General features: G+C 54.4%; 1 protein-coding gene across 1 annotated transcript in view; it reads left to right on the top strand.

The window, feature by feature from the left end:
- The window catches only part of TGM2 (transglutaminase 2), a 29,288-nt gene extending 18,061 nt beyond the window's left edge, over positions 1–11,227 (top strand). The window contains 6 exon segments of the mRNA XM_047746980.1: positions 687–929; positions 2,512–2,584; positions 2,586–2,782; positions 7,304–7,464; positions 8,502–8,638; positions 9,404–11,227. Coding sequence (XP_047602936.1) covers positions 687–929; positions 2,512–2,584; positions 2,586–2,782; positions 7,304–7,464; positions 8,502–8,638; positions 9,404–9,551 — 959 coding nt within the window. The 3' untranslated portion in view covers positions 9,552–11,227.
- The last annotated feature ends 925 nt before the right edge of the window (positions 11,228–12,152 follow it).

Genomic DNA, 12,152 nt, shown 5'->3' with positions numbered 1-12,152 from the left:
ATAGTTTCCCCTGACTTTAATTTTAAATGAATGTTACCATGCCTGTTGCATCAAATGGATACAATGTAGTGAGCTACTCAGCCTCTAGCCCTCCACAGTTAACTCTGTGGCCAGTTTGAAGCAGCTGTGAACCCCAGCGAGAGAAACATCCAGCTCTCATGGTCATTGAGTCAACATGCACCCCCTGAGGACATTGATGGGGGTGGCTGTGGCTCTCTGTGTGGGCAGGAAGCCGGAAGGACGGACCAACTGTCTTCTACAGCATGGCTCTCTCCCTTCCTCGGGATGCCTGGGGATACGTTTCTGCTAATATTTCAGACACTTAAAAAAAAAAAACAAACCCCATTTCATTTACATAGTATTTAGTATGCGAATCCTCATTAGGTGGGTCGTAAATATCCCCACCACACAAAACGGGCTTAGAGAAGTTAAGTCACTTCCCCAAGGAATAAGAAGTCCCCCAGTTAATGAGGCCAGCTGAGATTTGAACCCCAGAAGCTGGGCAGGCTCCAGGGCCTGGATTTTTAATTCTTACTCTCTGCTACCTTCCCACCAGTGGAGTCCCTGAGTCAAATGGCTGGACAGTCTCGAGATGCCCTGCAACAATGTGGCTGAAATGTGGAAAGTGGGAGAGGGTGTCACCCTCCCCTCAGCCCAAGCCCATCTTGCCTCTTACCCCCAACCAGGGACCTACTGCTGTGGCCCGGTTCCGGTTCGTGCCATCAAGGAGGGTGACCTGAGCACCAAGTACGATGCACCTTTTGTCTTTGCTGAGGTCAATGCCGACGTGGTGAACTGGATCCAGCAGAAGGATGGGTCCATGCGCGAGTCCACCAACACCGCCCTGACCGTGGGGATGAAGATCAGCACAAAGAGGGTGGGCCGTGATGAGCGGGAGGACATCACCCACACCTACAAGTACCCGGAGGGTAGGTGCACAGCTCCCCAGAGCCTTCGCCAATGCCTTGCAGGGAAGCAGCCTGTTTTACCAGCCAGTGGGCTTGTGTGTGTGTGTGTGTGTGTGTGTGTGTGTGTGTGCGCGCGCACGGATGTGTTTTCTTTGGCAGCCTGCATACAATAAGGACTTGTAGGTTACTCTCCATTTTACACCTTTTCTTAGAAAAAAACACACTGGGACACAGTAGTAGAAGAGTATTCATTTAAGAATTCTGTATTTCACAAAGGATTCCCATGGGTTTTTTTTTAAGCCTTGCTTTTTTGGCTGTTTGGACTTAACACAACTGGAGGATACTCGTTACGGAGGAGCTGCCTGCCTCCGAACAGAAAAATGAATGATGTCTGTGTCGTTTCATGACAGTATTTGTCATCATGGTACCTGCAACCGAAGACATGCAATCCCACACTCCCCCCCCCCTCCTTTTTTAAATTGCAACATGTTTGGACTAGAGAGACTTGGAAGTCCAGAGGGGCGGGTCCTGGAAGAGAGATTCTAGGAACTCCGTAGTGTTTATTTGTGCGGTGTTTCACACACAGCTGGGGAGGTGAGTGGGCAGATGGAGAGGGAAGGAGAGAAAAGATCGTAAGAGCGACTTAATGAGAGAGCTGTAATCTGATCCAAAGATGAAGCCACTCTCTGCAGCTTATATTCTATCAGGAGAGGGAAGAAGGGACACAGCTTATTTTTTTTAATTGTTTTGGAGCACAGCCAGCAGCCAATTCAATACAGTAGCTGTTTTCTAAGCATCCTTGGTGAGCCTGAGGGTGGGGGGGGGGCGCGGCTCACAGAGGTGCGTAAGGAACCATCACTCCTGCCCTCCTCTGACTCCTGCTGACTTACCTGTGCCAGCTGGGGTTTGGGGAACAAGCAGCCATACTCTGACAGAAGGAAGAGGTGCTTCCGCTGGTCTCTGAAAGGTCTAGAGCTGATGGTTTGATGGGAGACCTAGATATGCACCCAGCAGCACCGGGGAAGAAACAGGAGGCAGAGGAGAGAGGTAGATGGGACACAGAGGAGGGGAGCGCTACAGGTAGGGAGGGGGAGGAAAAGATTTCAGGTAGATGAAATCAGGGCACACACTGGGAGGTGAGAAAGTTTTCGTCCTACTGGTGTTTACTATCTACCAACCACTGTTAGAGGCTTCGGGTATGACAAGAGATGAGTAAAATACAGTCTTAGTCTTTGAGCGGCTTAAAAGGGTAAGTATATAAACAGAAAACAACTTGGTTAAAAAAAAAGCATGATAGGCAACAGGCACTGGTGAAACTCAAGGAGACATGGCAATTCATTCATCCTGGGGCAGGAGTGTTCAGAGAAGGCTTCCTGGAGGAGGGGGCGTCATTTGGGACTGGGTTTTGAGGCATGTATAGAGTTTACTTGTGGAAAGTAAATAAAATCTCCTATCATCCTCCTGACACGGGAGTGTAGACAGGGGCTCCTCTAGACCTGATCTGAGTCCCCAGGACTCTGAAGAGCCAGCTTACCCTGCCCCAGCCTCGTTGTCCTTGGTCCCTATTTCAGCCATACCGGAGCTCTCTTCCCCATTCCCACAGGGTCCCCAGAGGAGAGAGAAGCCTTCAAAAAGGCCAACTGCCTGAATAAGCTGACTAAGAAAGAGGAGATGGGGTGGCCATGCGATCCGCGTGGCCCAGAGCATGAACATGGGCAGTGACTTTGATGTCTTCGCCTACATCACCAACAACACAGCTGAGACCCACACCTGCCACCTCATGCTCCATGCCCGCACCGTCAGCTACAACGGGATCCTGGGGCCTGAGTGTGGCAGCAAAGACCTGCTCAACCTTTCCCTGGAGCCCTCATCTGGTAAGGCCCTGTGGTCCCGGAGCAGTTGCTGACCACCAACCAGCGGCGCAGTCGTTAGTGTCCTGAGCACTTGACATGTACGATTGTCATCTCACGGATGTTTCTGTGACACTTCTGTGGGTCACGCCCTTCCCACAGCCTTTATAAACAAGCCACCCATTTAATTCTTGTAACAAAAGTGGGAGGCGGATTCTTTTATTGCCCCATTTTTCAGATGAGAAGACGGAGCGCAGAGAGTTTAAGCAACTTTCCCAAGACCACACGGTTAGGAAGGGACAGGACTGAGACTTGAACTTACGCTCTTAGCAGCCCGTACTGCTTTGTTCCATGTCATCTTCATGTGACCTCAGACCGCTTCCTGCGGTGTGCTACTGCTTGCTCCCAGCTCATTCCTTCCCTCTGCCTCCACCCACAGCCCCTGCGAGAAACTCGGCCTCAGAGAGAAGGGGGTTCTAGGCCAGTGCTACTCATAGAACTTCAGCATGCAGGAGTCCTTCTGCGTCTGCGCTGTCTGGTCGCTGGCGGCCAGCTCCCTATGGCCGTTGAGCACTTGAAATGAAGTGAGCACAACTGTGGAATTCAAGTTTTAATTCCACTTAAAGTTAACCAGCCACATGTGGCCAGAAGCTGCCCTATTGGGCAGAGTAGCTCTGCGGGCAACAGGAGAGGAGAATGGCGGGGCCCCCAGAGAGGAAGTGTTTCCTCCCACCCCCGACCTTCTCCTCTGACCTGGCTCTGGCGCCTGGCCTGGCCTCCCTGTGAGGCAGATCTCCTGCCCTGTTCTGGGGCAAAATGGTGTCAGTAGACGGCCCAATCTGCAGCCCCAGGGAAGAGCATCTATCACTCAAGCCTTGTGGTCAGAAACCTGCACACACGCATTCCTTGGTCTCTTTCCCTGCCTGGCTTGGTCACTGCACCCAATTATCTTCCTGAAAATAAGCCTGAGGCCCTGAGGGGGGTTGTGGCCCCTCAGGTAACTCAGTGAGGCAGCACAGAGCCTGGTGTCTTGCCCTCTACCCCCCACCCCCAGCCACCTGATCCTGGCTGGTGCAGTGTGGCAGCCTTCAGGCCTGAGGAGGCAAAGGGGGTCTTGGTAATGGAGCCTTCTGGTCGTCCTCTGAGGGGCAGTGTGGACACTCTTTGGCCCTGGAGCCTCAGAGAGGTACGTCCCACTCGCTGGGTCACCTGGGCCAATGGCTGCCTCCCTGAACCTCAGTGTCGCCTGTGAGGTCCGTGGCAGTCAGACCTGACAGCCTAGGACTCTCCGGCAGGGGGGAGTAGGGAGGGGCTGTGTCCAGTGTAGGTGCCCCCTATCCAGGAGCCAGCATGCTCACGTACCGAGCTGGTGGAAAGGCCCAGGGCGGGGAGGGCTCTTGTTTGTGGAGTCTGTGTGCCTTCCGCTGGCCCCCCTACTCTTGCCTGTCAAACCCATGTTTCCTCCCCTTTATTGCCTCTGCCCTTGGCCCCTGTGTCTGGTGGGAGGGCCATGGCCTTGGAGTTCCTCAGAAGGCCTGTCTGGGTTTCGGGCCTGGAATCTGTGGTATAGACGGCCTCCTTCCTGGTTTCTCTATCTTGGGTCCCCCATGGGTACTCCTGGGGCTGCATGCTCACCCTTTGCCCCTCAGGGGCAAAGCCAGTGGCACCAGGACAGGGCCCCAACACTCAGGGCTGCGAGAACACACGTTCTGAGTCCATCCAGACATGGCTTTGCCGCTGCCCCCCGCCCCACTTCTGAATGTACAAACTTGGGCGGCATGACCTTGCACTCAGATCCTCGAATCACACCCATCATTCAGTGGGGCAACAGCACACCCTCCTGATGGGCCTCTGGGAGGACTGGAGGAGACTGTGCACTCGGGAAATATCTGGAAAGTATAAAATGGGGCCTGATCATAGGAAGGCAGAGAATCCCCGAGAATCTGTCCGGAACACCTGCTGTGCCAGATGGTGGTCTCGGTGCTGGGCCCAGGGGCTCCTGAGCCCCTGCCAACCTCGATGGCATGCAGAGGACCCAGCTGTCACCTCCGCATCCAGGCCCCGGGTGTCAGGGGCAGGGGTCCATTCCTACGGGTATGTGCCACGGCCAGGATACCCAAGTTCTAGTTCCTACGATGCTGTCGATGGGTTGTGGGCTCCTGGGGATTTGTCCTCTCCTTTCCAGGCCTCAGGTTCCTCCCTTGCAGGAAGGTGGGTTCATGATTGAAGAGCCCGCCAGCCCCTGTGTGTGACTGTGTACCAGCAGGTTCTTCTCATGTTCAGAACCGCTTCAAAGGGAGGAACTGTCTTTCCTGGAATGTGTGGCATGAGGTGAACTCCAGCCCTGGCCAGCGATGCCAGAAGAACTTCCTGTTGAGTCACCCTTTGCCAGGCCGCTACCATCTGGGCCCTTGGAGCGTTGTTCTGCTGAGGCTCAGCCAAGCCTGTCGGTGTTTCCCATCATCCCGGGGACGTGTTCACCGCAGAGCGGTCCCTCCTGCCTCGGAGACCCATGAAGGGCACAGCCTGCAGAGAGAGGGCAGAGGAGGGCAGAGGTCCTGTGTGCTGCCTTCGGGCTGCAAGGTGGGGCTGGTCTAGGATGCTGGCCAGCGCCTCCAATGCCAAGCTCAGCCTCAGATAGATGATCCCACCCCCCTGCCCCGCCCCACCCTGCCCCGAGACCCCAGACTTTGGCTGGCTTGCTTGTTATTCTCTGATGATAAGATCTGGGGAATTTCCAGAATGTGCTAATGGACAGGAAACCAGGCCGAGGACAGGGAGCCATCCCCACCCTTGCCTCCTTGCGCTGCTTCTCTCCCTTCCCCTTCCTGCCCCACCCGTCCTCTCTCTCCTCCCCTCACCCCTCCAGGTGGGTCACTGGGACTGTAGCCACTATGGCCTCTGTGGCCACACCCATGGCACCTTCTAGAACAGGACTAGTCACCTAAGGAACGACTGAGACTGACCACACAGGTTCTATTCTCTCAACCAAGGCTGTGGTCCCTGGCCGTTGGACCACGGTTCTCAGAGGTCCTGCCCCACCCTCACTTCAGCCTTCTGGAAAAGTCAACAGTTGGGGCCACATCCTCTTAAGCTCCTAGAGGGCAGTGTTGTCCCTTTCCCGTGTAGCTGGCCAGTTTCCACTCGGTTCCACCAGGCCCTGACCTGGGGATTTCACTCCTTTCTGTCTTCATTGGCAGAAGGTTGGGTTTCTTCCTAATGTCATCTGCTCAGAGGTTGTGGTGGAGCCATCCTGGAGATGAGCCGCTGGGACGCGAGGCAGGCTGGGGCTTGCTTAGACCTTGATCAGCAGCAAGAAGCTGGCTGTCCGCCAGGCCCTCACCTGTTTTTCAGATGGGCCCCGCAAGGAGCATCTCGGGGGCAGTTACAGGCCCAGCACCCTTACCCCTCGTGGATCTCAGCCCGAGCCCTCGGCAGACGAGAATATCAAGCTGGAACTGAGTCGAGAGTGACTTGGCTTTGTATTTCTTTTTGCCAGTTACCTTCTATTTATAGTAAATGAGACTGGTTTGGTGCAAATATCGAAAAGCGTGCCCAGGCAGAAAAGGTTAAAAAGTATAAAGCGAGTGGTGCTGAGAGCAAAACATGAGCAAATAATGAGGGTTACCCTCAGATACGTGACAAGTCCGGTGAGTGGCTGGAGTCTGATGGGAGACGGAGGGGACAGATAGTGGGAAAAGAGGCTTCATCCCATCATGGTCCGGGGATGGCTGAGCCCCGCTGAGCCCCAAGACTGGCCGTCCAGCACTCCCGTTTGACAGGGGAGGTCCGAGGAACCTTCCAGATGGGGTTTGCCCAAGTGACTCTGCGACGGTGTGGACAAGCACTCCATGGCCCAGCCTGCTAATTCTCAGGCCTGTGCTCTTTGCACTGTTCTTTCCTGCCTCCTGCAAGCTGACCCCTGGTGCCCTCGTGCCACAGTGTTGTCAGAAAAATGGGGCTAGAAACCACACTTTGCTTCTCTGCATTGGGAGGGGCTGGCCCTTCTCATCTCTTCATCACTATGTGGCTTTTGCTCTGAAGTGACCCCTGGTCTTAGCTCCTCCCAGCAGGTGCAAGATTCCCAGGGTACAAAAGAGAAACAGAGAGGGGAGGTGACCTTCCCAGGCTCACACAGCCAGTCAATCAGTGGCCAAGCCACACCAGGTCTCCTGATCTGAGCACTTACTGGCAGAAGTATTTCTTCATCTGTAAAATGGGCATAATCCCACCAGCTTCATGTGGGGAAACTGAGGCCCTGAGAGGTGGAGTGACTTGCTCAGCATCACCAGCTGGCAAAGGGCAGAGAGGCAGGATCAGAATCCAGGCCTGTTGGAGCTCCAGCACTTCCCTGACCAGGCTCCTCCCTGGGAACCCCCAAGCCAGGATAAATGGGGGCTGGGGTGAGGCCTGGGATCTGCCCGTTCATTCACTATGTGACCTCAAGCACAGTCTTTCCCCTCTCGGTGCTTTGGGGAAATGCCGTGGGAGAAGTGGGGGCCATGACTCAGCGATCACAGTGTTCTTCCCTCTCGCCTCTTGCAGAGAAAAGCATTCCCCTCCGAATCCTCTATGACAAGTACTGTGAGTGTCTGACCGAGTCAAACCTTATCAAGGTGCGGGGCCTCCTCATAGAGCCGGCTGCCAACAGCTACCTGCTGGCCGAGAGGGACATCTACCTGGAGAATCCAGAAATCAAGATCCGAGTAAGGGCTGGGCTGGGCGAGGGATGGTGGCAGGGGCGGGGTCCCAGAACAGCCCCCCGCTGCCCCGCCCATGTACATACCAGCAGCCCGGCCCCCTCCAGATCTTTGATGCCCCAGGCTTCCTCAAATCCTAACTTCATCGAAGGAAAGCATCGTGAAGCTAGAAGGATTGGGGACTCCTACCTCTAGGAATGAATCCTAGAATTCCAGAGTGATGGGGAGGTGGAATTTAGGGATCTCAGAATCATGGACCCTTGATTGCCTGGATTCCATCCAGACCCTGGGGCCCTGGTGGGGCAGGAAGAGGCGAAGGAATTAAGGGCACAGACTCTGCAGTCTGACTCCCTGAGTTTGTGTGTGGGTAGCCCTGGGCAGGTCACTCTGCCCCTCTGGGTATCACTTTATTGTGTGCAAGGTGGAGTTACATACCTAGCACCTAGGCATGTTGTAAGAATGAAATGTACATCCAAGGAAGTGCCTTATAAGGGCTCACAGTAGCTGACTATTCTTATCACCATCATCATCGGCATCCTAGCGAGCCACAGCCCCAGAATCCCAAATGCAGCGTTAGAAATAAATGGCAAAGAGCAGAGGGGGTGGGAGTGGGCACCTCCGTGTTAGCTCAGTTAATCCTCATGAGAGCCCCGCAGCAAGGCATTTCTCTCCTAAGAAGAAACCAAGGCTCAGAGGGGGTCATTACTTTCCCAAGGTCACACAGTGAGGAAGGGGTAGAGATCAGCCTGGCCGGAAAGCCTGTGATCTTTCCATCCAGACCCTAGAACAAGGGAGGCACTTTCTGCATCCCCCCAGTCACATGAAACCTCACTGCAGGTCCCTGAACATGTTTCCTAGATGAGGAAACAGGTGCAGAGGTGGGGAGCAATCATGCCCAGCGGGGCCAAATTGCAGCAAATACAGAGATGCCTCCCACACCCCGTCCTGCCTTCGCGGGGCTCCTGCCTGCCCCCGAGGGGCTCTAGGCTCCTCTCCCTCAGGGCCGCCCTGACATTTGTCCCTCTTGTCGTCTTGTCTTCCAGATCCTGGGAGAGCCCAAGCAGAACCGCAAGCTGGTGGCGGAGGCGTCCCTGCGGAACCCTCTCACCAAGCCGCTGTTAGGCTGCACCTTCACCATGGAGGGGGCCGGCCTGATGGATGAGCAGAAGATCGTGGACGTGTAAGTGCCGGTCCCTCCAGCAGGGGGCGGGGTGGGGGGAGCTGGGAGCACAGAGGCGGGCTGGTGGAGGGAGGGGTTGCCCGCAGGCACTAAACCCTGGCTGGCAGCTCCCTCCCATCGCCTCCCACCCACGCACCCACACGCCTGCCTTAATTTAAGGCTGTGACCCTTCGCCCGCCCCCACCCCCGCATCCTCCGTGAGCACCCGCACCGCGCAGCTAGCGCGCCGAGCACCTGTCTTCCCAAACCTGAGCAGTTGACACATTTCAGTCCCTAAGCACCTGCCTCTGGACACACGAATCCTCGTGTAAACACAAGTACCCGTATCTGGAGTGTGTGCGAGGGGGCACCTGTGGCTGTGTCCTCAGAGAGACACATCTACTACACACAAAGTACAAAGCATAGATACTTTTAAAACTTTTTTATGAACTTACATCCGGTGAATAACAGAAATGGTGTATGTGGGGCTCAGTGCATTTTCACACATGTAGTCCCCTGAGTGTACCCACTCTTATCCCCAAGCACAGTGTCCACTCGCACTGCGCATGCACGCACACACACACACACACACACACACTCTGCACGAGGGAGGGCACAATTGCCGCAGGCCCTTGGAGAGTGGTGAGTGCGGCCCACTTTGTTCTTGTCACATGACGTTGTGCATGCACAGCAGCTCTGTGCCAGGGTCCCTGGTCATCCTGGTCTGACCCCACGCAGGGACCAGGCTGGGCCCCTCCCTCACCCTCTTGCTCTTTCTCTCCACAGCCCGGACGCCGTGGCAGAGGGGGAGGTCAAGGTGAGGGTGGATCTGATGCCACGCCACGTGGGCCGCCATAAGCTGGTGGTGAACTTTGAGAGCGACAAGCTGAAGTCTGTGAAAGGCTTCAGGAATGTCATCATTGGTCCTGCCTAAAGGCACGTGCCCAGCCCCGCCTCAGCCAGCTCAGAGACCCTAACCTGATCCCAATTTTTGTCCCAAGTTAATGCGCAATTTGCCCCCTCTTGGCCCCAGACCTCAGAGCCTGTGGGGGCTCTTTGGGATGGAATGTACTCCTCGCCTATCTTGTGCCCCTTGAACTTGGATTCCCATCTCCCTTTACTGTGAAGAATGTTCTGTGCTTCCCCATTGGAGCACTGCCCTTGGCTGATTGGGTCTGGGGTCGGGGAGGAGGGACCCAGGCCTCCCTTTATACCTAGATGCTATTGGAAACCACTGACCACCACCATATTGTTTGATTACTCCAGAGCCCCTTGAAGGCCAGCAGAAGAGAGGACGGTATGCCCCTTGACCAGATCCCAGACAATACACAGGCCCCAGGAGCCCTTGGGAAAATGAGAGCCAGGGCAGGTGGAGTCCCGGGAAGGGCCAGACCCAAGGTCCCCTCATATCCCAGCAGCCCTGGCCCAGTCATCCCCACTGCCACCATTGTGAGGCACCGGCCATGTGCGGGGCTCTTTCCCTGCCTTTGCTAGTGCTCACACAACTACAACCCATTTAAGTCACCATGGGAAAGGGCAGGGTAGGAGCTGCTTTCTGAATGAAGACTCTGGGGCTTGGAGGAGGGAGGGGAGGCTCTCTCTGCCACCAGCAGGATATTTGCAAGGCTGGGTAGTAGGAAAGCTCTAGAACATAACCCAGGACTTCTGACTCTGAGTCCAGCTCCTCATTCATGGCCCCAGCCCCGACCTGAGAATATTAAAGAGGCCATTTGGGACCTGAGCAGAAAGGAAGCAGTTGGGGTGAGGTGGGGAGGAGATTGGAGGGGTCAGAGCCCTGGGTTTGAGCCCCAAGTCCAGTCGGTCACTGTCTTCCCCTCTCTGGGCCTCAGATTCCTCATTGGGCGATGGGGTGTTGACCCAGCCACAAGTAAGGCCCTCTCAGCTCTGCTCTTCCAATGCTTATAGGACCCAGCCTTGCAAATAACAGCAAGTCCTCATCCCTGGCTCCCACAGCCTGAGGCCACAGGTCCAGATGCTTCTGAGTGCGAGACTCTGACCATGACCACCTTCCCACCCCCAATCCCAACTGTGTCTCCTGTCCATGCCCAGTCACCTTCCTTCAGACCACAGTTCTGGGGAAGAGAGCTCCACAGGCCCCTGTCCTACCCATGAACTTGCCCACTGCAATGCCTAGACTTCACGAGAGCCTTAGCTACCTGTGTTGGTCACTAACAAGGTTAGCACCTCAGCCGCCCCCTCTCTGCAGGACTAGGGCCCAGAAACACAGCCCCAGCCCTGACTAAGCTCCGAGAACCTAAGGGCTGTCATCTCTGACTCTATCCCCCTCTCTGTCCACATGACTGGGCTGGAAGAGGGATGAGGGAGAATGCTATATCTGGGGTGGGGTCACAGCCTCCAGGGCCCCCAAAATTTCAGAGGGGCACTTGGGAAAGCCATGCAGACACACATAGAACTTTCTGATTTGCACTGGGAAGGATCCCCAAATAAGCCGACTTGTGTATGTTCTTACGAAGGTTGCAGTAGTTCTCTATGATTCTGTAAACATTTTGGATTCCAAGCAGACAGTAGATGCATTTTTGAGCCACAGAGTGAGCACCGAAATAAAAGCGTTTGCTTTGCACATTCAAAGTCTGGTCTAGTCCTTTTTCTGCTTTGGAGGAGGGTGTGTGGGTGAACATGCACACATTGGAACCAGCCACCTCCTCCTGCCTGAGAGTCCACAGCCTCAGTTTCCCCCTCCCCAGGTCCAAACTTAACTGGCATCCAAGCTTTTACCCAGTCCAGCTCCATCTCTAGCCCCTTCCTCCAACGAGTCATGTTTAGATCACAGTCAAATTCCTGAATCCCTCAAATGCCTGTGTACCTGTCAACCTCTTAGCTTTTGCCTCGGTATTGCCCTGAGCCTGGAGTGCTCTTCCTCTTCCTTATCCATATGGCAAACTCCAACTCATCCTATGCTTAACACCAAAGTCACTTCTTCTGTGAAGCCTTTCTAGATTTCTTCTCAGCTCCCCCCAGACCGCTGGAACATGGACCAACTCAAACACTGATCACTGTGAATTTTATTTCCATATTGCTGTATCTGTCCCCCTTCTCATCCTGTCTCAAATCCCCAAGAACATCCCATCTGAATTCTGTCTCTTAAGTAGACTACAATAAATGCTGAAATGATACACTGATGTTTCGGCTCAGCTCCCCTAAGCCCAGGACTGTCCAAGAGAGCTAGCATTCGAGCCACACATGCAAAGCCATAGGAACTTAAGTTTTTCTAGTGGCTGTGTTAAAAAGAGTAAAAAGAAATGGGTAAATTATGTTCTGATGGCATATTTTATTTAACCCAGTATGTGTGAAACATTATGTCAATATGTAATCGAGATAAGAAATGAGATCTTTACATTTTTTTCATACTACATGTGTGAAACATGGCCTTTGTTTTATACCGACAGCCTGTCTAGATTTGGACTAGCTGTGTTTCAGGTTCTCACAGCCATAGGAGCCCTCTAGACTGGGATTGTAAAAGTAAGGGAACTTGTTCACTCACCTCATTCCCCCC

Source organism: Lutra lutra, chromosome 9 (assembly GCF_902655055.1).
Source record: "Lutra lutra chromosome 9, mLutLut1.2, whole genome shotgun sequence".
Lineage (NCBI taxonomy): Eukaryota > Metazoa > Chordata > Mammalia > Carnivora > Mustelidae > Lutra > Lutra lutra.
This window is presented reverse-complemented; position numbering and strand designations above follow the sequence as displayed.